The sequence below is a fragment of the Phodopus roborovskii genome, unplaced genomic scaffold (genome assembly GCF_943737965.1).
Source record: "Phodopus roborovskii unplaced genomic scaffold, PHOROB, whole genome shotgun sequence".
Lineage (NCBI taxonomy): Eukaryota > Metazoa > Chordata > Mammalia > Rodentia > Cricetidae > Phodopus > Phodopus roborovskii.
In genome coordinates this window covers 2,260-26,576 of record NW_026126578.1, presented here as the reverse complement: position 1 = coordinate 26,576, position 24,317 = coordinate 2,260, and the positions used below count along the sequence as shown (strand labels likewise).

At 36.8% G+C, this 24,317-nt stretch overlaps 2 protein-coding genes across 3 annotated transcripts in view; one reads left to right on the top strand and one right to left on the bottom strand.

Moving 5' to 3' along the window:
* The window catches only part of Crbn (cereblon), a 16,918-nt gene extending 6,079 nt beyond the window's left edge, over nucleotides 1-10,839 (top strand). For both annotated transcript variants that reach the window (XM_051203570.1, XM_051203571.1), the window contains exons 5-11: nucleotides 2,913-3,072; nucleotides 6,511-6,573; nucleotides 7,507-7,591; nucleotides 7,954-8,069; nucleotides 8,461-8,525; nucleotides 9,182-9,313; nucleotides 10,046-10,839. In XM_051203570.1, coding sequence (XP_051059527.1) covers nucleotides 2,913-3,072; nucleotides 6,511-6,573; nucleotides 7,507-7,591; nucleotides 7,954-8,069; nucleotides 8,461-8,525; nucleotides 9,182-9,313; nucleotides 10,046-10,187 — 763 coding nt within the window. In that variant the 3' untranslated portion in view covers nucleotides 10,188-10,839. The remainder of the gene's footprint in view (nucleotides 1-2,912; nucleotides 3,073-6,510; nucleotides 6,574-7,506; nucleotides 7,592-7,953; nucleotides 8,070-8,460; nucleotides 8,526-9,181; nucleotides 9,314-10,045) is intronic.
* Trnt1 (tRNA nucleotidyl transferase 1) lies at nucleotides 9,169-24,317 on the bottom strand. The gene is given in 13 exon segments (XM_051203530.1): nucleotides 9,169-9,372; nucleotides 11,744-12,025; nucleotides 12,163-12,416; nucleotides 13,066-13,161; nucleotides 13,164-13,221; nucleotides 13,223-13,259; nucleotides 15,032-15,050; nucleotides 15,053-15,104; nucleotides 15,106-15,158; nucleotides 17,820-17,958; nucleotides 20,318-20,406; nucleotides 20,409-20,510; nucleotides 24,170-24,317. Coding segments are annotated over 12 exon segments (1,296 nt in total). The 3' UTR covers nucleotides 9,169-9,372; nucleotides 11,744-11,776.

Genomic DNA, 24,317 nt, shown 5'->3' with positions numbered 1-24,317 from the left:
AGGCTTCAGTTTCAGCCTCATCTCCTAGCCCAGAATGTGACTTAATGTAAAGTGAGGCTGTGGCATTGTTTAAAAATTATTTCTAGGTGATTGTAATATTCCTCTGGGTTTAAAAACAGTAATAAAAGCCCCACAGGAAGTACCACTTGAGGCATGGCTTCTTTGCGATTGAAAAGCTTTCTGCAGCATAGGAGAATAGAAGGCAAAAGCTGTGATCAGTGTTCGCACCAGGACAGGTGTGGTACTGGCAGCATCCCTGTACTGTTTGAAAGCTCCACTGAGTACATCTGCCAGCTACAGCACCTGAGCTATACCAGCCAGGGAGGTTTGTGGCTGTTTGCAGTGTGCATTTTCTATCCTCCCAAGATATGCTTTATATGAGGAATGAAGAAACACTTTTGTCCATGCACTGTGTGAAGTCCAAAAGTTTCCTGGGGATCCTGTTGCAGTTCACATGGTTAGCTTCCCATACAATCAGGAAATAGTGTGTTTGTTTATTCTTTTCCCATTAAATTCTGGTAATTTAACCCATTCTCCTAAAAGGAAATTAATTAGAAGCAAGCATTTCTCTTATCTGGTGTCACACCTTGATTCTGGCACACAAGAAGCACCTGTAGTGTCTTAAGGGACAGCCTCCGGGTTCTACAGAATTGAAAATTCTGTCATACCTCTTTATTTCTGATGTCATCTGAGCACCAACAAGAATGTAAGCTGCATGAGAGCAAGACTTGTTGTCTGTTATGTTACAAAAGTGTGTATGAGTTAGCATTTTGGAAAAAGTAATCTTGCAGATATTGGGGATATTGGGTGGGTTATCCTGACTTGAGGTGCTTACTTTTCTCCTGATTCTAGAACATTTCTTTGTATAAACTCAAAATCTTTATAAGTTTGTATTCCTGAGGCCCTCGGGAGACAAGTTACTGGAAAAGTGACCGAAACTTTTGTGATCTACATTTAGGACAGTGTTAAGTGAATGAGTACAAAGTGATGGGGTTCTATATTGTGGTAATTAGATGGTTGCTTTGTTAGGGTGGATTTTGCTGACACTAACAACTTTTAATTTAATTCCTCTATACTTGGTGGTACAGTCTGATTTTCTTTGAATTTTATTTTCTAGAGGTGACAAAAGAAATTGAATTGGGAGAAATTATATTTCTGTATGTGACTTTAATAAGTAGCTGTGTGAAGCTCTAAAACACAAACTGGAAGTAGTCTCTGTCAGAAAGTAGTTCAGGAAACATGGTTGCAATGAAGAGCAACATCACACTGACAGGTGGACTGGCCTTGGAAAGGAGAATTCTTCCTAGTATTCTAGAGACTTACTAGAAACTGAGGCCTCTCAAAAAAGATGTGTCTCAATTTGAAAGCCCTTTGTGAAATAAGATTTCTTTGCCTCTACTCCTACCTCCGTCCTGAACCACTGTCACTTAAAATGGGCAAGCGAAAGAAACCTTAAAGGTGGTTCAGACATCGTCTTGTTTTTGCAAATGAATAATAAGCTAAGTACCAAAGAAGTCACTTGCCCAAAGTTATAAATAAGAAGCAGCTGGTTTCATCCACAGCCTGATTCCCAAACTAGCTGTCAGCCATTATACCAAGATTTCTCCTTCGCACATTGGGAACTTAACTCTACAAAATCTGGAGTTTAAGATTCACTCTTTTGCTTTTGATTTTAGCCTAAATGGCACTTCCTACATGAAGTGCATTGTTAGCTTCTAACCTTTTCTGTTAAAGGTCTGTTTTTCAAGTACATAGGCTTTAAAAAATAATAACAACACATAGACATTTAAAAAAAATAACATAAAAAAAGGTATATTTGACTTAGTATAGGACTCTTCTGATAATCTGTTTCTTAGAAGTATACAGAAAAAGAGTTTAACATCCTGTTGAAATTCTCAGATTTCTTATCTATCATGTCTGAGATAAGTAATTTTTAGTCAAAAAAATTGTTATATATTACAAACATTTCAGCTGAAAATTATAATAGTGTAACATTTTGATTTTTGGAGAGACAAAGGTTTTCCTTGAACTGGGCTTGCAGATACATTTGGATGCAAATGCTCCTGGATATTCTTTACACACTAGGTCTTTTAACAGGAATTACACTGTGAGTGCAGAATCTTCAATTTTGCAGTTTTCCCCAAATTTCATGAAATTTTAGTAAAATCGTGTTATAATCAGAAAGTTACTCATAAACCTGTAAGGAAGAACCACTACACATGTACACACACACACCCCAGACATGTTGAACAATGATCATGAGGACTCATTTCCTCATCACCAGTTCTGAAAACTTAAATGCAGACAAAAATCTGGCATGATCTAGAGGATAATGATTCCACAATGTCTTCGACGCAATAAATTTCTGTCTAGAAACAGAGAGGAGGAGAAAGTATATATGTGTGTGTATGTATGTATGTAATGCTGTCCAAAGTACACATGTGTGTATGTTCCTTTCTTTCTCTACCTATTTTTGCTCTCTGGATATTAAATGACAAAGCAGGTGTGAGGCTCACAGCCTAGAGATTTGGGGATGGAGAGCTGTAATTTCTAAGAAATTAGATGTGTCTGGATAATCTGTAGGCTATATACTGAGTTTTTAAAATAAATTTTGCTTCATTTGTGCCTGCATATTTATCTCAAATATATAATCTCTTTTGATTATACAAGTGACGCTGACATCTCATTATCTCTTATATTAAGATTATTAAACAATTGTTTTAAGAATTTCATATATATATATACACACACACACACACACACATACATACATACACACACACACACACACACAGCATTTGGTCCATTTGTTTAAAGCAGGGAACTTGGATAAATCTTAGTATTTATCCTATATTGAGAAACTAATAGTGTATCTTAAAAATGAACAACATGCTTGGTTCTTTTTATTTTAGAATTCAGCAAGCTAAAGTGCAAATTTTGCCAGAGTGTGTGTTGCCGTCAACAATGTCTGCAGTTCAGCTAGAATCACTCAATAAGTGCCAGATATTTCCTTCAAAACCTGTCTCTTGGGAAGACCAGTATTCATGTAAATGGTGGCAGAAATACCAGAAGGTGAGATACTAATGTCTTATGTGTCTTCTAGAAGACAGGTTTCTTTTAAAAAGAGTCACAACTGTCCTGACATTTTCTAAACACTGTAGCTCACTTGATCATAGATGGATTTAAAAAATAATTCACAGGCAGTTATTTATGAAAGATAACTTGCAGTCATGATGAAATGTCAAACAATTGTAAAACACTGTTAATATTATGCTTATCACGTATGTATTAATGGCCTGTGGCTCTCAATTCCATACGAACCTTAGAAAACTCTAATCACATATTTGGCTTTTGAGTTAAATTCAGCCTTGAAGGGACAGGATTGTTTGGGCTAGCATTCAGTGGCAGTAGAAAAGAATGCTGTCCTTTGACTTTTCGGAGGATATTTTTTGTGAATTGTTTCACAGCATGCTGCTGACCAAAACAGAAATTGACTTGAGAGGGTAAGGTATTGCTTGTTTAGTACTGCAAATGTAGCTGAGAGAGTATCCCTCCATAGGGAATAGACCAAAGTCCATTCATGCACTAAGGATAAATACTGGTTCCACTGCCAGAGGCCCCGTGGACTGCCCAGGCCTCCTAACTGTCATCCCCATTTAGGGGGGCCTGGGTCAGTCTTATGTTGGTCCCCTTGCTGTCAGACTGTCCAGCAGCCCCAAACCATCCAGCACTGCAGCTGCCGCCATCAGAGCCTTGGCCCTGCACCCACCGGGAGAGGTGAGCTCCAGGCCTTCCCCTACCCCCACCCTACAGTCACTTGATGGGGCACATAGCCCCCACCCATTGAATTCCCAGAAAACCTGGGGCCAGCCCAAATCATCCAGCACTGCATGTTGTATCTTGAGAAAGGAAAAATGTTAGTCAAGTTAATTGGGAAAACTTCAAACCCATTCGGTGTAGAGATCTTGATTTCCTAACATTCATTCAGGCTTTGACACTGGTGGGTTTTGTTGTTGTTGTTGTTTGTTCGTTTTCTCTCTCTCTCTCTCTCTCTCTCTCTCTCTCTCTCTCTCTCTCTCTCTCTCTCTCTCATTTTATTTATTTATTTTTTTTAATATCATGGCCCCCTTCTAAACTCACTAGAAAGATTGGAAGAGATGGTCCAAATGGCAGACTTTTCATCCCTCTTGAAATATATTTTCTTTTGTCCAAGCTGTCAGCCTGTCCATATATAAAGCTTGCCATGTTAATTAGAAGAGTTGACTGTGAAATATAAGGAAAGCAATGTGGAAATTAGAAATCCAGTGTTTGATGTTCATCCTTCCAGCCTGTGCTAAGTAAAGAAGACATGATTGTTCCTATGCATCATGTAGAGCAGGGCAGACATGAGTACAAACTTACAAAGTCATGGTCTTTGAACATGCTCTCACAGGCTGTGTTTTAATGCCATAGAGTTTAGAAAGATACAAATCTTCATTTTTCTTGTACCATATGCAAAAGGGTATTGGCTACTGTTGCCCTTCTCTTTACTAACAGTGTCTTACAGGGCATTATATGTACTGTGCTGCTGTAGCAAGTCTAAGTTTGTAAACATTGTGAGTACCCCCTCTGGCCTTCTCACTGCTCCCTTTATAGTAAACTTTCTAAGATATGTTTCTAAGATAGGTGGAGTGAGGTATTAACACAGAAAGACTTGTAGTTGTTTTCCCCTTGCACACATACTTTGCCATTTTGTGTGGCTACCACTAGTTTATAAGGCACTAGTATAGGAAAGATCTCACCAGCTCACAGTGCTCAAGGTAAGAGGGGACTCATAAATTTGAGTGTTGTGTTTGGGCAGTTGCTTTGTAAGGACTAACAGTTCTGCTCCCTTTGGTTTGTGTGATTAATATTAAAAACACATTAAACACGTTTGTACATGGAATTTTTAGAGTCAGAATAATAATTGGAATAAAGATTTTTAGAAGTCCTTTTCTTCAGTGGGAATTGAGACCCTAGTTTGGTTATAGGTTGGTGCCATGCAAAAGGATGGCATCATTCAATGCATTCTAGTCACTGTATTAACATGTCATTTAGCTTGTTTATGATTATGTAAATGATTTGATGTCTGTATGTCAAAAGTATACTTTTTCAGTGCCCTTTATTAATGTCTTCATTGTTCTAGAAGTGATCATCTTAATGTGCAAAATATGTTTGCTTCTTAGCCAGACATGTGCAGCAACATAACCTGAAACTTTCTATATAATTTTTATAATTTAAAGAATTTCTAATTTTAGAGAGAGATTTCTTCCCCAAAGCATAAACTTTGTGGCCTGTGATTTGCTCTACTTTTTTGTTGTTTGTGTTAGCCATCTGTAATATTCCAAACACAGCACATTGTACACATAATTAGGATAAGGCCCGCTCTGTGCAGATCCTGGCTACTTCCCACTACCAAATCCATGGCCTCCTATGCCTGCCTTTTCTTACCTTTGAAATGGAGATACTTTCAGTAGCCATGCAGTGTCCTAATAGATGATAAAATTCTTGCTATAGTGTTAATGGTTTTCATGGTGATTCATGGATAGTCAGTCATCTGCTCTTATTGTTAACACATCTTTTAAAGTCTGTAATTGAATCATGACAGTAACCCTTGACATAAGGTATATGGTCTTAGACATAAAGGATAACTTACAGAAGAGGACTTAAGTCTTTTGCTCTGGCCTATTAGGCTGATTCCTGAGCTAAGCATGAATAGGAAACCATTCCAGACTGTTTTTAGGTAGCCTGAAATAGGAAGTTTGTGCCAGGCTACATTTTTTTTTTTTTTTCCTTTCAAGTATCCACTAGTTTGAAGTGTATCCCATGGGTACTTCAGGAGATCTATCTCTTCCATGTGATAGAGATTCCTAATACTGGCAAACAGTCATTTCCTCTTGAAATACACCTCTAAAAACTAATTCAAGAATTTTTCTTTGACAAGATTACAGAAGAAAATACCTTATATAGTCTATAAAAATGTTTGTTCAACAGTAATAACCTAGGTCTTCTCATCCATTCCCTACCACTGAACCACCCAAACAGTGAACAGTTCTACAGAATCCAACTGTGTCAAGTGCTCCATATTGGCATTACACTTCTTATTCTATACTTGTTACAGCTTAGTTTGTGATACACAGGTACTCACTGTGTTTTAGTTGCCTACCATACTTAGTACAGCAATATGGTATGTGAGCTTGTAGTCTAGAAGCAGTAGACTGTACCATGTAGTTTAGCTGTATAGTTAAACCACCTGGTCTGTGTTGAGTGCCATTCATCACCAGCATCTCTCAGAATGCACTTACCATTAAGGTAAGAATACCATTGCACTAATCACCTACTGTAAGATTGTGAATACATTTCAGATAATCTATTGGCAATTGTCTTTTAAAATTAGAAAATGTTTTTGTAGAACTAATCATTTTTAGATATTACTACTTATAGTATTTGAGTTTTTCCTTGAGTTTTCTTAAGACACATTTTTTATTTCAGAGGAAGTTTCACTGTGCAAATCTGACTTCATGGCCTCGTTGGCTGTATTCATTATATGATGCTGTAAGTAACTTGCCAGAAACTTGTCTTTCATTAGAATTTTCATAGTTCTGACTATATCTTAGCTAAATAAGATGACACATTTGCTATTACTGAAATTATGAAGGGTCATGTGAAAGTCACTCTGTAAAGAATTCTTACATCACAAAATTGTTTTCCAAACAAGTATATTCGTATGTATTGCTACATCAGTAGTATATTAACTGATGCGTCTACACAGACTTCTGGTGTTGTTAAAAATATGCACTGTTACTGCTAACAAAATCACTAAGACAGAATACTTGAAGTATTTGGAATACAGTAACTGCCTTCAAAGCCCAATTTCTATCAGATACTGTGTGGTTTGAGAAAATTAGGTATAATAGTAGCTATTGCACATATAATAAACATTTAAATAAATGTTAGTTGTATTTCTTAGTGAATCCCTGCCAAGAAATCTAAAGAACTGGAAAAATAAAACAAGTAATTTGAGCATTTATGATGTATGTACCACTAAAAGAAAACACAGTTGACCTCAGCCCTTTTGCAGATCTTGAGCCTTACAAAGGTACAGATGCACTCTTGGAAAATGTTAATGCCTGGAAAAAAGACAGCACTTTTCTGTAGAAACTAGTTGCTAAGTGAGGTGTGTAGACAGCAAATGCAGGGGCACACCACCATTTGCACTGAGACACAGAAAAGTCAGAAGAGGCCAGTTCAAGCAGCAGCCTAGAAGAGCATCCTAAAAGAGCATCAAGACACATTTAGATTCACATACTTCTTGGGATAGACAGCCTAAGGGGCGAGATGCCTGGGAAGTTGGCCTGCTTGCTAGTCACAGGAGTTAGTTAACCAGTTCCACCTTTAAAAACTAGGCATACCTGGTCTCAGATTAGTTCCAATACATGATTTTTAAAGGGGCTAACACTTATTGTGGCTACTTTTATTTTAAACCAGGAAACATTAATGGATAGAATAAAGAAACAGTTACGTGAATGGGATGAAAATCTCAAAGATGATTCTCTTCCTGCAAATCCAATAGGTATGGCAAATACTGCAAGCTGTGGCATGTTAGTGGGGGGGGGAGCCTTTAATATTAAATTTGTTTACACTAACCTTTGAATTTTGAAAAGGTATTTGCATCTCTTTGCTTGAAAAATCTTTTTTCCAAGAAATTAGTATTCAAAGCAACAGAATCTTCATATTTTGTTAAAGTGGCTAACTTCCTGTTCTTTAGAGCCTTTACAAGTGAATCTGCTCCAGAACTTAGCTTTATATATTATCTCTATATTTGTAAGTCAGTTTCATCCAAGTATATGCTTGACTTAAGGAAGGTAACTGAAATATAAATGTAATTAATGTTTCCTAAGTTTAAAGCCTGCAAACCTCACCCTGTCTTTTAAGACTTTTCTTACAGAGTAGCTGCTTGTCTTCCTATTGATGATGTGCTGAGAATTCAACTCCTTAAAATTGGTAGTGCTATTCAACGACTTCGCTGTGAATTAGATATCATGAATAAAGTAAGTAAAGACCACATGTCTGTTGTGTAGATTTAGATTGTCAGTCGGGCTAGAGTTCACACTGTTGAGATCAGGAGTTACCTCTATTGTATAGTAATATAGTCATAATCTGGAGAAGTACGTGTTTATCTGTTCTGGTTTAGTTAAAAAGCTTCTCTCTAGTCTGAAGTGCTCTGTAATTTAAACCATTCCAAAATTTTGGGGATTAGGAATGTTTGATCAGTAAAGTCATGTATGTATGTGTATATATACACACACAGTTGATACACCTTTGAATAATGTATATTTGAAATTATTTTAACAGTCCTTAAATATTAGTCCTAGGCTTCTTCCTAAGTAAGTTTATTCTTGATTTGGGTAACAAGACTATTTATCCATTTAAACATTTTAGTGTACTTCCCTTTGCTGTAAGCAATGTCAAGAAACAGAAATAACAACAAAGAATGAAATATTTAGGTAAGATTTTTATTATATTTTTAGTATACCTCTCAATACATTTCCAACTTTCCTTTCAGAATTTCTCCTCCAGTGTCTATAAATTACACTCAAGAAAAATAAACATAGGGAATTGATTCATTTTGGGGTAAGACTGTCTCCTAGGCTAGAAATATCCACAATGCCTCAATTTTTGTGTAAAGTCTGAGATATTCTTTTAGCTAGTTAGGCCACACAGGATCAAACTAGGACATGTGCTAATGCTGTGATACAGTAGTTTAACACTATGATAAATTCATTAGGATTATAAAACAAGGCAGTAAATCAAGAAAAAGTAAACTGATGTCTGAACTGTCCAAAGATGAGGAAACATGACATTTTCAACAATAGTGTGTTTTCCCTTTGAATCATCAAAGAAAATTTTCAAGCAAAAATAGAGCATCTGTGGGTGGTTAGGGGGTGCATGCCTTTAATCCCAGAAGTTAGGAGACCGAGGCAGGCAGTTCCAGGACAGACTCCAAAGCAATGCAGAGAGAAACCCTGTCTCACAAAAAAAAAAAAAAAAAATCTGCCAGCCTCCTGTACGTATTTGACACAAAATTCAAACATAAATATACATCAAAAAAGGAAAAATTGGAATTACTGTTCTTATTCTCCATGTTGCTTCTTTGTTCCAGTTTATCCTTGTGTGGTCCAATGGCAGCATATGTGAATCCTCATGGATATGTACATGAGACACTGACTGTGTATAAAGCTTCCAACCTGAATCTGATAGGTCGGCCTTCTACAGTACACAGCTGGTTTCCTGGGTAATATGGTTGTGTTCACTGTCTTTTGTTGGCTCTTCGTTTAGTCTTAAGTGAAGCTTCTAGAAATGATACAAGACAAACAGGACAGGAATAGTTTTTAGTTTTAACTAATCTTCATTTCATCAATAGGTAGGAATGAATGGGGGGAGTGTCATGCATGTTAGAGCAAAACCTGAAATATTTGTCAGCTCATTATAAAATTTTATGATATACAAAGTAATTAAAACTATTGATTGATCCACTGATGTGTAGATCAGATATCTTAAGCAGGGACATAACGAGATGGGAAAAACAGTAAACCTTGCTGTATCTAGCCTGCTTTATTCTGGGCCACCCTTTTACTTTTAAAGTGGCAAAGGAATTAGGAATTAGTAGATTTTACTTGCTATAATAAAATGTGTTACTATACATACTAAATACAGACTATTTCACCCAAGGAAAATGGTAACTTGAGAACAGAAGTTTGTTTTTGAGGAGTTCATACTCTCCTTCCTCTAACAATAATACAGTAGAAAACAGTGAGGTAAATAAATTAAGGCTGGAGCAATGTGGCAAACAGCAATATAAAGAAGCTTGTAGTAATAAAATTATCAAATCATAAATATCAATACAGTATCAAATTATGACAGTTTTTGTAAATGTATGAGGTTTCCGAGAAACTGCAGCATAACAAGCCTAAATCAAAGGTAAACAATGGATTTCCTTACCTTGTTTTTCCCTTCCTTTTTATAGGTATGCATGGACCATTGCCCAGTGTAAGATTTGTGCAAGCCATATTGGATGGAAATTTACAGCCACCAAAAAAGACATGTCACCTCAAAAATTTTGGGGGCTTAACTCGCTCTGCTCTGTTACCCACAATTCCAGAAACTGAAGATGAAATAAGTCCAGACAAAGTAATATTATGTTTGTAAGTTCATTCATTGTAGGGATGACTTCCTAACAAAGTGTATTCTCAAGTCAGATCTGCCCCAGACACTATTGCCTCTGATGTATGTGTATAGTGGTCACAGCATTTGACTACCTTGTTCAGAGGATGAAAAAGCATCACAAAACACACAGTTGGGTTCAGAACTATCTGCTTTAGTAACTTGGTGCCATTCATTATCCTGTTGAATGCGTGTCATTGAGGGTTAGAAAACACGTTTGAGGTGATGACAATGGCTGTGGGGATAAGGGCACCACTGCTCTAAATGATTAATATTCCAGAAGCTAGGTTGGCAAGCACAAGACAGGCAAGGCAGTGTATATTATTTTGAAAAGAACAAAGTCCTTTTAATTTTCTTTAGCTTGTCTAAGATACTGATTTGTAAATTTTGAAAATATTAAAGAGTAAAATAAGCAGTTTGAACAGAAAAAATAGCATTTTGTGTATTTGCACTATTTATTTGTAAGACTCCTTTAAATAGTATATGTGCATTTTGCACTTTAAGTTAACAGTATATATATTTCTGGGATTATAGCCTTTAGCATATAAAAGTTAAAGTAATTGAAGGGCATCTTTAAATAAAACTGACCAAAACTAATACCTATGTCCAAACCTACACTATTTAGTTTAATTATGTAAAAGTCAAAGTAATCAAGTAAAGTTTAAAGAGAAGTACAGTAATAAAATGCAATTTCCTCAGTGTCATTTTTTAAGTTGCACTTCTATTTCAATTTCATTCAAGCTGAATGAAGTGAGGCAATTCTGCTTTACTTCTGCAATGTAATATGATCCACCTACTGTTTACCATTACTTGCAGATAGTACTGCTTAGGAAGTTTACACAGCTTTGCTATCATTCCATCTGTATACTTCCTGAATGAGTATGCAGTAGAGTGACAACAGCAGGAATTCCATGGTGTAAAATTCAGGTATTTACTAACCTGTGTAAAGTAGTGTTTGTGGCTCCCCTTTTTATAACATCGTATTAAACTTCCTCTTATTTGAGCTTCATCACAAGTGATTTTACCAAACTCCAAAAGCTACTATTTGTTTATACAGTGTCTATGAAAGGAAGTCAGTTATAAAATATCAAACTCTAAGCCATATCCATCTAATTCGTAAAGTAAACATCTGTGTCCACTATCGGTGGCACTGACAAAAAGCCAGTAGTCTCAAGGCCAACTCTTCAGTTATTCCTGTAACATTTTAAGCTTTGCACACCAAGGAATTCACAAAGTCCTATATAAATGAATGGTATTGTGGGCCAATTAACTTTAAAATTCAGCAGACACAACATAAACTAGGTAGTTATTTTTAGCATACACAAGTGTTCTCCAACAGTTACCATATCCCAGTGTAAAGAAACAACAGCTACACTTTTCTCACTAGCTTGGAAAATTCAGAGTTAAACCTGAATTAAGAGGATGTAGACTTGCTTAATTTTTCTATACTTTATATTGAGTTTACTCTTGCTGTTTCAGAAGGAAAGAAAACCAGTCTTACCAAGACTTTCCATTGTTCTGTATGGAGCTCATTTTAAGTCTTCTTTATGTAACTTAAAAGTTCATCTTTTTCCATTTGGTAACCGCTTTTCTTCCATTGTTCACGCAACTGCTGTAACAGGGCCCCAATTTCCTTCCCTGAAGAAATGCCCACTTTCCTGATGTCATGTCCACTCACAGGGAATGGTGGGACAGACCACTGCTGCATCTCCTTGAGAAGACCATGCTCTCCTTGGTACTTCAGCAGCTCACACACACGGGCAATTGCATCCGGTTCCCTTGACTAAGTGACACAGTTTTTTACATATTAAACACTATTTCATTCTACTACTTAAAATACTTACAGAAAGTCTACAGTTTGAAAAAATTATTTAGGCGTTTAGTGAACTATTTTTCTGACCAAACCTAATACATACTTACATCTATAACGAAGTCTTGATATGGCCTCAATGGTTCTGAACTATCTGTTGCTTTAATCAAATCTTTCCTGTTTTTAACTATAAATAAACCCAAGTTTTTCTCTTCTTTAGAAATTTTCAATCTCAAATCCAGTTTTGTGACATCATCTTGTACTTTAAATAAAGAGGCCAAAAGAGTCATTGGTTTTGGTGAAAAGCCTTCAACATTTTTACTGACTTTGTTAAATTCTTCTAAATTTGCATTAGGAGGTAAACCTGTATGGCCAAAAAAAAAAAAAAAAAAAAAAGTCATTGTATTTAGTTATTAAACCTGCACTTGTCTGTCATACCATGATACCATGCACTTTTAAAGAGTATATCTTCTTTGTCTACTGCTTAGTATCAGCCCATCTGCCGCTCTCTTAACTCCCAGGAAACCCTATCGTGTTCTTGTTTCCCAGAGCAAGATGTAGCAGGAGGTTCAGAAGCTGTGGTTATGTCAAGTGCACAGTAGATGCCTTCTCAGTCAAATTCCTGTCTGCATCCATTCCCTATTCTGTAATTCATTCCCTATTCTGTAATTGTGTGTACCTGTTTGGAATATATTAGCTATAATTACTGTATTAAATATTCTTGTAGGACCACTAGCTAGGTCCAACTGCTGTTAGTCTCAACCCTTTTGATGATAAACCAAGCCAACCTGCAAAGCCAGTAAGTGGCATAGCTTCACAAAATCCAAGTGTTCACTATGAACTACTCTTTACCACAAACTTTCCTAATCCTTAATCCCATGGTTTCTCTTAGAATTTCCATTTGCCCACATATAATTCCTTAGCTATGTAACACAAAACATTTTACCTCATGTACTTTAAACTAGGTATTTTGTTGCTAGAACTCCATAGATAATTGTATAATCTATTCTCACCTATGTGAGGAGCCACATCAAGATCATAGATCAGGTGGATCAAATGGTTTACATGGTCACCAGTAAGAATTTTCTTCAGCTCTACCCAAATCCTCTCCCGGATATTCCAGCCAAGCCTTTGGCATTTTCTGCAATTGCTTCTAGTGTCTCATGGTCTATGGTCACCAGGTTTGTCGACAATTCTGCCATAAAACCTGTAAAACATTTGACATGACTCTTTTTCTCAAGATTAAAAAAAATAATTATTATTAAAAAGGAAAAAAGAACCTTACAAGCTAAGACTCTTGAGTTTTGTTACTTCCATATAGGCATGTCTCATCACATAAAATATTTTTTCCATTTTTAATAGGGGTTATCTGGTATACATCTAGGTGATGGATGTGATGGATCAACAAAATTATAATTTAAAAGTCTTGCTGTTTGGGTTGTTTTTAACAGACTGTTTGCATATACTTGTTTAGAAGATTTGGATTTATTGACAAATATTCATGCTCTGCTACACAGTGTTCTGAGTGGTCCCAAATGTGAACAATGAATGTTACTAGATGTATACTAGCCAAGTAGGTTTTGGGTTTTTTTTTTTTTTTTTAAGGTTAGAATTTGGATTTTTTTTTAATCACTGATAAGAAACTATCAAGATATAATCTACATAATGTAAACATCAGATGAGGTATTAGAGCATTAGATTATAGAAGGAATTCAAAATAACAACTGCAAAATGTATAAATGGTCAAAAAGTGTATGAACCATGTCTAGTATCACTAGTCACCAGGGAAATGCACAAGAATCACTCCCAACAAGAATGGCTATTATCAAAGGTACTAGTGCTAAAGAAGCAGAAATATACTTGTACATGCACTGTAGAAATGGGGAGACTCCTCTGAAGACTAGAAAGAGGAGGTCAGGTTAGTATCAGGAGATGATCCTGGCTCTCCAGTGTTCACTGTGGCTCACTTTTGAAAAGAAACTATTGACCAGGTGTCAGAAAGTGTAGCACACTGAGAATGTGGTACAGTAGCCTCAAACTTGTGGTTAGCCGAGGCTGGACTTGAACTCAAGACCTTCCTGCCTTATGCTCCCTGAATGTTATGACTACAGGCATATGCTACCACTCTTGATGCAATATCCTGTCAATTATAGCAATAGACAAAGCTAGAGATGACTGTTAAATAATCTAGACACAAGAAACTAGAAATGCATAATCTCACATGTAGCCAAAAAAAAGGGGGGGAGTGGATTTAAGTTGAGGATCTTCAGTGGGCACTAATTTACAGGTACACAAACAAGGTGACATTCTCATTTCTGCTGAATAGTAACAAAGATAAGCAAAAGCTTGAAGGAGATTGAATGTTTTATCATAAACATGGTACATGTCTAAGGACAGATAGGGGCTTTACCTTAAATTACAATGCATCACAATATTACATACACAAGTGAAGCAGTTAAAAAGTATGTCTACAAAAATTAAAATCACTGGTACCCTCAAATGCTATCCATGCATTTTCACACGTCCCTTTGAAGTGTGTACATTTATACTGACTTGTTTTACCACTCATTTAACAGTATTTTCCTTCTGTCAGTGTCATTTTGTGGTGAGGCATCAGATCAGATATGTTGTAGAGCATCTCAGACTCTTGAGCTCTATGAAGGCAGCAGACACTTTAAATCATCCTTCACTGTGATCAGAACACCTAACACAGTGCATAGGAAGGACTCAAACCACAGGATCAATGGAAGGAAATACATTAATAATTTAAAGCTTTTATATAGAACACAGCACAAAGAACGGTTTAATTATGCATATTTTCAAAGTCAAAGCCGAAGGGTGCTACCTCATCGCTGAAGACAGGTAACTGGGAGCTTCTTTCATATTCCTGCTGATACATTCCACACAAGATAGGATAGTGCTTAAGGGAGAAAAAAAAACATCAGAAATTTTCTATTGCTAAAATTTATAAACTCTTACCTGAAATACCTTAAAATCCAAGATAATCTTCTTGAATTCTCTGCTTAGCATGTCCAACAAATCGAACTTTTTTTATTTTTTAAATCTGCATATCCATTAAAATAATCAAACAAGGTACCATCAAACCTATTCATTAGAAAAGAGGTAAGAAATCATTAGCAAGGGTTTAGTGGGAAGGAAAAAAAAAATCATCTGAAAACTACCATGCACAGTAAAACTTCAGTAAGGTTAAGAATTAAAAATGAACAAAATCAATTTACACTTGTATAAAGTGGGAATGAGGGAAGATACCACACAAGCTGATTTAAATATAGAACATCAACAGTAATAGAAATCTTCTAAACATACTCCAGAAGACCCCACCTCAAAGGAATAAATAATAAGTGGAAGGTAATAGAGAACACTCAATACCTTTTTCCAGTCTCTGTGTACATGAATACGTGGGCATACACACATTTATTTATACTAAGACATAATAAATCTTAAACAAAAGCCCAGTAACAGACACAGTAGACCAAAACAACCTGAAAATACAAATATGCTTATTGGCAAGAAAAAAAAGAAAGAAAGAAAGCTTAAATAATTTGGGAAAAGATGTCAGTACCAAAAGAAACTAATGATGCATTTCCCTTATATGCAAAAGCTGTTTTGAAATAAATAGACCCAAGATGGCAAAATACCTACTACCTCAACATTCACGACACTGAGGGAAGGGTTTCTAAGATGGCCTGAACACATACTCAAAATTGAAAAACAAAAAAATCATACAAAATAAAATCCAGAAGTCTTAAAAAATAACATTTCAACCTTAGTCACAAGTTTCTGAAAGCCTGTTCAGATTTCTCTCAGACTGGGTAATATCTGTCTGATAACAGGCTTTGACAAAGTAGACACTCTGGTTCAACACTGAGCTGAAGATGCAATCCCACACACAGAGAAAGAGGCAGAGAGAGAGACAGAGAGAGAGACAGAGAAGTAGAGACTGTAACGAGACCCACTGACACCTCTATCATTAAAAAGTGGGGAAGAAGGTTGGTCAAACTACTTTTACTACCTTAGAAACAGTATTAAAGTGAACCACTCATCTTGATTCCCCCTCTCCAGGGGAAAATCTCAAACCCACATAGATAGCAATTTACCACAAGAACTAAAAAAAAATGAAAGCATTTATTCAATTAACTAAGAATGTTGGCCAGTGGCCCTGTGAGATATTCCACTCTGTGCCATCAGGAACAAGAGAAAGTAATACCAGCTTTGGAAAATGACTATCTGTCGATTTGGATGTTTCACATTAAATACTGTTTGGTTATTCTAAAAGAAACAATACTGGCAAGCTAAAACTTAAGTCTTTAAGTGTTTCCAAGCTGTTCTGGATCTATACATAAGCCAACTCCTGTACCAGAAGAATCTTGATTTACGGGACAGTTTCAAAAAGCTCCATAGGAAAACAAAGCAAAAACAGAAAAAAATAAAAATGTTAGGCAAGCAAATTAAGACTAACAGTATATCTTTAAGATCCTGTTCTAATACAAGACTGGTAGGATGGCTAACTCTTCCCAGCTACCATGTGCAAGCCCCTCATTTCCAGATCTAGTATTGCAAAAACAAAGGGGGAGGAGTGATACCTTTGGAAACAAAATAACCACCTATTATCCATACTATTAAAGCTTGAACCAGTGAGATTTGAAAGCCTGAAGCTACATATTAGGCATGTTACCATGAGTTAAATAGCTTCATAGAGTTGTTAGCAGATTAAATTTATAATGTGCTTATAGCTGTATTGGGCACATGGTAAGGCTCAGCAAACTTGGCAAAATAGCACCAAGAATAGCTTTGTTTTATGTGAAATACGACTTTTAAAAACTTGTGTTTTCTGTTTTAGTGAATTAAACTGAAAATATTCCTGTTGGACAAGACTGTTAAACTAGTTGGAGTAGTGTAAGTTTGAATTAAGTAAAAAGAAACTAACATATATATATATATTATATAATGTTATATGTGTTATATAGCATTCATTATCTGGGCTACTTAGTGACATAATTTCTAGGCTTTGGAAGCTCCCACCATCACTAACCTGAACTACATACAGCACTTAGCATTCTGCAGTTTTATATATCCTTCTTGCCTAAACTTACTTTCTCAGCCCATGAAACAATAATCAGTGAAATTTAAACTATAAAAATTGGTAGAGCGGATAACTCAAGTGCTGACTGTTTCTCCTCACTTAATATCACAGGAGATTAAGATGACAGGTGTTTCATTATCTATGGCAATTCTATTGCTGCTTCCCTTCCTAAGATTGGATGCTAACAAAGATTTTGAGGGTTTTATGTAGAGTCAGTAATAAAGATGTGGTAGTTATTTAACATTCTATACAACATTGAGTGGACACATGTATAAAACACAGTACAGAGAGTGAGTGATATATGGGGGGCGGGCGGGGGGGGTGTTACACAATTTTCCTTGCACTGTTTAGGTACAGTGAGTTAACAGACTGAACGTGCAAATGTGTCAGGCACTACTGTTAAGCAGTGACAGTTGTTTACTCCCTCTTTAATCTTCACTATAGTAGAACAAAGGAAATTTGGCAGAAATATTCCAGTTTGGAAGCTTGGCATGAGTAACACAGAATCTGAGCCCAAAGATGTTGGCTTCAGCCAGCAGGATATACTGGTTTTAAGTTAGTACAACTTCGGGTTGGCTAACATTCCCAAGCACAAAGTTTTCCAAGGAAAGGGAAACACTAACAGACTGAATTCAAAGCTGTCTTGTCTTCTCAAGAGATTACCTAGGAACATAGAGTTTATGGTGAGGTCTCTGCGTTCAGCATCCTTCTGCCAGTCAGTTGTGAATTCTACCTCAGCATGTCTTCCATCAGTGGTGACATCAATCCGGAGTGTGGTAACTTCAAAATTTTCTTCATGAAGCTGCAATTAAACACAAGTTTATTGTTTTAAATGTTAGCATACATGAGTGCCACAGCCCACAAACACAAGTCTGTTGTCTCCTTCCACTATGGGGATTTTATGGACTAAATTCAAGTTGTCAGGTTGGGCAGCAGATGTCTTTATGTACTGAGTCCCACAAAATTTTTGCTTTCTTTTTTAATTACTTTTTAGTATCACCAAGTATTCTAAAAAATTATCTTTATAATGTATGGTGCTGGGATACCTGCCAATTACTTTCATGTCTTTTAAAGTCTATTAGTTTATACATTTAGCTTTCTATAGAAACATAAAATTTAAAAAAATCCAATGAATAGTTTCTTAAAACATCCACTGTGGTAAGATCAGTTTCAGAGACAAACTTCCAACTATGAGAAGTAGGGTGGTAAGGCACTCAATGCATCAGACTCCAGTTACTCCATTTCAGAGCAAGCTAGTCTCTGAAACATTATTTAACAGCTCCAGTCTGCAGAGAAGCAAAGAGCAGTTTCTGGAACATATACCACTGAGCAGCAGCAGCTGCTGAAAGAAGTCCTGTGTACCCTAGAAAGAGACTCCAGCTGCAAAGGCCTGTAACACGATGTGAATGATCGGGACATGGGATGTGGGAAAGCCCATTTCAAATACAAAGCCCACTGGATCATGATCGACGGTGCAGCAACAAATGGTGTATTAGCAATAGTCAAGCACAGAGATTTTCAATCAACAGACTTTGGGACCTTCTCATTACAAAGTTTATGTTAGCATTCCTCAGTTTCACATACTTTTCCAGATACAAAGCTGTGCCTACAGTCCCACTGCAAACTAAGGCTCTTGAGATACAATTATAGATTAAAGGAAAAGGACTTGAAGTAGGAAAACTGAAATTATTATCAGAAACAATATACTTTCCCCTTGCTATACAAAACCAGGATGGACCAAAAATAATCAAAATTTGGGGCACCAGGAACTGCTGATAGTAGAAAGAGACACAATGAAAACAGGATTATGGAAATAACAAAACTTGTCTTCCCCCCCCCCATTTCATTTTCAAAATATACAACTGAGCTTATGAATGGCACAACTCTGTTGACTTCTGATCTCTAATGAAAACTCTTAACAGCATTAGGAGCACTAGCTCACACTTTCATAGACTATCAACCAAGGTCATCACTTTGCTGAAGACTGGAAGGATGGGTAAACAACTTTTTGACATCATAACATGATATTGCCATCTACAAGCGGGATGGACTGCATTCATAACGGTCTGGGGACACATGTGTCCAAAGGGCCCTGCTGGCCAGGCCCATTACAAGCATCATCCAAATATAATGACAGCCAAAGAATATGTACATTTAAGGAAAACCATTAAGACAAACAGAAAATGCTTAAACACTGTGTCAAAACAATTATAACTAATAGCCTATGGAAAAATAATATTTTTAGTCTGAAACAAGAACTGAACACTAAAAGAAATAAGGTCTTGTGTCATAGAAGGAAACTTTTAACAAAGGGCCTTGGTGTATCATATTATATACATATTATAGTATTGGTGGCAAAAGCTTAACATGCAGTATTGTACAGTACAAACTTTACTAATGATAATGAACAACTATGTTGCCAGTTTCTGTGTTTACCGCACTACATTTAGTTACTTTAATGTATGTCACATGTCATTCATTTAACAAAGGAGGTATGTTCTAAGAAATTTGTTGCTAGGCAATTTCATTAAAAATTTGTTTTTAAACTTTTACAATAACATTTGAAATGTAAGATATAGCTATAAAAATAGTTCATGTCCTGTTGCAAATCATACACCCTTTTTAAAGAACATTGTGTGAACAAGACACAAATTAATTTAATTCTATAGGAAAGGGTCAAGTGAGGACCATCAGTATCACTGCTGTCCACCCCAAATCTTGGCACACTAGCAAGTTCAGAGTAACACAGACAGAACTGGTCTCCCCCATGACTAGTATCTGGTGGGATACGTCCAGAAAGACCTGCCTGATCTGGTAAAATAATACTCAAAACACAGTTCTAAATAACGTAATTATAAACTCAGAACCAGAATTTACTAAGTACTATGGTATTAATAATACCCTGGAATGATGGAGAAAGGGGGAGTTATATGGACTTGTTGTGGAGAAGTGTGGCAAGAAAGCTGAATCACAGAAATGAAGAGCATCTTTAAACCTGCAAATTTAAAACAAAATCTACAACAGAGGGCTTACTTGGTTTTATCTCAGAAACTGTAAAAGTGAGGTGAGTATCAAAGTTATATAAGTAGTTCCAATGGAGGAGTATGTGAGGTTTCAGAGGGTAGGAGGCACAGACATTTGCAGAGCTTTCTTTCACTCACCCTGGCAGTGATCGTCCCATGCTTCTCTCCTTTGTTGTTTATCATGCGCACGCCAGCTGACTGGAACATCTCCTTCATCTGAGTAGGAGGGCAGTGGTGGCGAAATCCACATCTTGAGGCTTCACCCCATTTAGTAAATCCCTTACTGCTCCTCCTGCTATTCTTAATTCATGATTCTCTTTGGCAAATAATTCTGATGGAAGAAGGTTTTGTTTTTGTTTTAGCATACGTGATTAAAGATTAAAACCCCTCATAAGCACAAGGTCCTGTCATCTATTACAGATAGTAGATGTCAATGAACTGAGCAGAGCTATATGAGAATGAAAACAATAGCTAGGCAGTGGTATGTATGCCTTTAATTCCAGCACACAGGGAGATCTCTGTGAGTTTGAGCCAGCCTGGTCTACAGTCTATAGATCAAGTTCAGGACAGCCAGAGCTACACAGAGAAACCTTGTCTCCAAAAAAGAAAAAAAAAAAAAAAAAAGTCTAAAATGGTTCTCCCACAGTAGACTGCCTCTAAAAACAGAGAACTTTTTGACTTTTTTGAGAGTTTCTTTTAATCCAGCAGATGGTTCACAATTCCAAGATGCCTTAAGGTTATCATTGTAAGCATGGAATTTCAACAGGAAAGCAAGCAATAAACAATTCTGCTTGCTTCTCTATGGTATATGTGTATACTTTAGAATGGGAATTTTTATATTTCTTTGGGACAAATGTAGAGACAAATGTATGAACCTATGATAAATTATGATAAATATTATAACCAAAAACTTTTAAAAACAAAACTGCATATATTGTTTGAAACCAATTTGAATTTGTGCTATACAAAGTATAAACACTATGCAAAGCATGCCTTACACACAGTTCATGATCAGCCCCACTTTCCAATCGGTTTTAGTCAGTGTTCTCTAGCTACAAATTAAGATAATCTAGCAAGCAACTAGCTTCTATCAATCCAAAAGCAAGAATGCCAGCAGACAGCAATTTAGCTCAATTCATTACACCTACCTCTCTGATGTACCACACCAGTGTATTTACAACTTTCTGTTCTAAAAACCAATGAAACTATTTTCATGTTGGAACATGGATTTGAGGTAACCTAAATCCATCTTCCCAGGCTCTGGACATTCAAATGGCTCCTCTTTTTTTTCAAGTTCCTAACCAAAGCATAACGTCTTTCTGAAAACATACAATCCTCTTCAGGTCCCACTCCCCAAATTCTCTCCAAAACAAACTAATCCAGGCCCCAATACTGTAAAGTCAGTTCCAAAGCCCTCTGTTGCAAGGCGATGGGGCTCTATTGGTAGTATTCTTCTACTGCAAGGGAGTAGTTTGTTTGGCATGTCCTTGGGGATCGTGCATCTGGCTAAAACCTGTCCCTAATCACAACTCAACTTGCTTTGCAATCCTCAACTTGTTTTTCTCCCATACTCTTCTTCCACCCACTCTTTTCAAACTGATCAACCTCACTTTGTAGATTTTCTAAAATGGCCTGACCAAACAATCTGCCTTAAATAAACATGGGCTCTTGAATAAGATACCACTTCCATAAGCCCTCTCCAATAAGGGTCCAGGCTTCCCTTAATTTCCAATCAAGTTTCCCAACCAACCAAACCCCCCGTTAAGGGTCTTTAAAAATGTAAAATTCATGTTCACAACTTTAATACTAATGGAGATGTTCATGTACCAAACAACTGACAAACTGTCCAAACTGGGATCTACTGCCTTTAACACCTAAACCAGGCCTCTAAACTCTGTGCATATTTTGACACAGGGCTATTGAGTGTCTTCATCTACCTCCTTGCTCTAGTGCCAAGCCTCTGGTCCCTGAAAATCCAGCCTCTATAGCTGGATTACTCAAAATCAACAGAGTAAATTATACTAGGCAATTTCTCCCTCCTACAGATTTGCAATGCAATGTCCAAATTTTACAGCACAATACACAAAGGCTCCCATATCTAACTTCTGTCGCATCTCTCTCAATCTTTGACTCACACTTTACCTACATCAATCTCCCCCCTGAAGCTTACTTCCAACTTTGTTTGCATTGAGCACTTCACTCCAAACACCTTTCCACCTTGTTCAATCCAGTTCAATGGCCACTGGGCAAACTTCTTGTCCAGTAACATCAACTAAGAAAGACACTACTTATGCAGTGAGACAGGCTTAAAGGGTGTGACTGCTGGTAAGCTGAGCTGACTGTGCTCTACACCTATATGGGAATATATGGGCAGCACAAATTGGAGTTGATGGGTTATTAAAAAGAGAAAAGAAAAAAAGGACAGAAGTCAGGGAAGGAGGAAGGTGAGGGAAGGAACCAAAGGCGTTAGGGTGATTATGATCAAATTGTAAGACATTCTGAAAGGATTAAAGTATCTTTTTAAAAAGATATTCAAGAAACTATATTACTTAACATTTTAAATACTGATTCTGCAAGGGGAGAGCAACAGAGAATGGGAAAGCTATGGGCTGGGAGAGCATATGAAAAAACAAACAGGTTCAATCGATCCAAATTAGAGCTGTTAGGTCTGCAGTGCTCAAGTAGCAGCTGATAGCCATTATGGTTACTGAGCACTTGAAATGTGGAATCTGAACAGAGACTTGCTGTATGTGTTAGACATATCCCACATTTCACAAAAATCATATTTCCCTTGAGATCTATTAATTTTACCCATTTCTTCTTAGTTTTATAATGTAACTAGAAGATTATCGCAAACAGCAAATTTCTAGCATTTTTCACTCTGGAAAATCTGTGAAAAGAGCATCATAAACTTGCACCTAAACCCTCTTCCTCACCAAAGAACCTAAAAGGATGTTCTCCTTGGAAGATACTTAAATCCCATTATCTCATGTGAAGAAAACAAAAGTAGTCTTGTGAATAGCATAATTTTAAAGGACTGGCTCCCCCAGTTTGTTCAACAGGAATTAGTCTACAGGGTTAAAAAACAAAATCAAACAGGTGTTCATCCTTCCAAGAGTCAGTGGAATATAGAACAGAATCCCAGCTTTCACGTTTCAAAAGTACCTCAAGGACCTGTGAGATAGATGTCTGGTGGGTAAGAGCACTCGCACCAAGCCTGATATCCTGAGTGCATTCCTGGCACATATGGTGGAGACTACTGACTTCTCTAAGTAGTCTCCTGATGTGAATCTATGAGAACATGCACCCTGCTCATCCCCAATAATAAAAAGGCACCTCAAGTGCATCTTCGGTGATTTTCTTGCCCACACAACTCAGTGTATTCCTGAAGCCCTTTTTATCATACTCATAGGCTTTAAGTCATAGCTGTGGCCTGCTTCAACATCATTGCTCAACTAAAGAGCAATACTGACAAAAACTGTGGCAGGAGCAATTTTCTGTCTGCATCCCAGACAGCTTTTATAGGTGCACACATGAGGGGAAAAAAAGTAATAGTTTTATTTCATTCTATTCTCTCAGAAAGCAATTGTACAAAGTGAAGAAAATGAAACTTCACTGCTTTCACAAACTGGAGGACATCAGACTACAGGGATTTAAAATCCAACTCCTTCAGTTAGTTATGTGGAAAACAGAAAAAGGAACTTTACTTTCTAAGCACGTGTTTCTCTCCTCCACACAGGAGAATACACATCTAGAGGTGTTGGGTCATCTCATTACATAATGTAGGGTAAATGGGACTTCATAAAGAGCACAGAAAAGTTCACACTACAGTCAACTCCCCACTTATGATGATTGAGTTTATGATTTTCAATGTAGGCCTTTTCTTTCATTAGCCCTAAATAATTATCCCAACGTAGGCTAAAAGATGTTTACCCTTTATTTCTCGTGGTGAACAATTCCAAAACTCAGAGGGCAACCTTAGCCTCTCACCTGTCAGGCTCTTCAATCCTTCTGTGAAAAGTGACTGGAATTCTGGAGACTGCAACTTCATTGTAAATAGGTGTCGCTTCAGAAGGCACAATCTACTCCAACTACAGCTCAGGACCTGCCTGTGCCAAGGAACAGTCTGCTGTAGCAT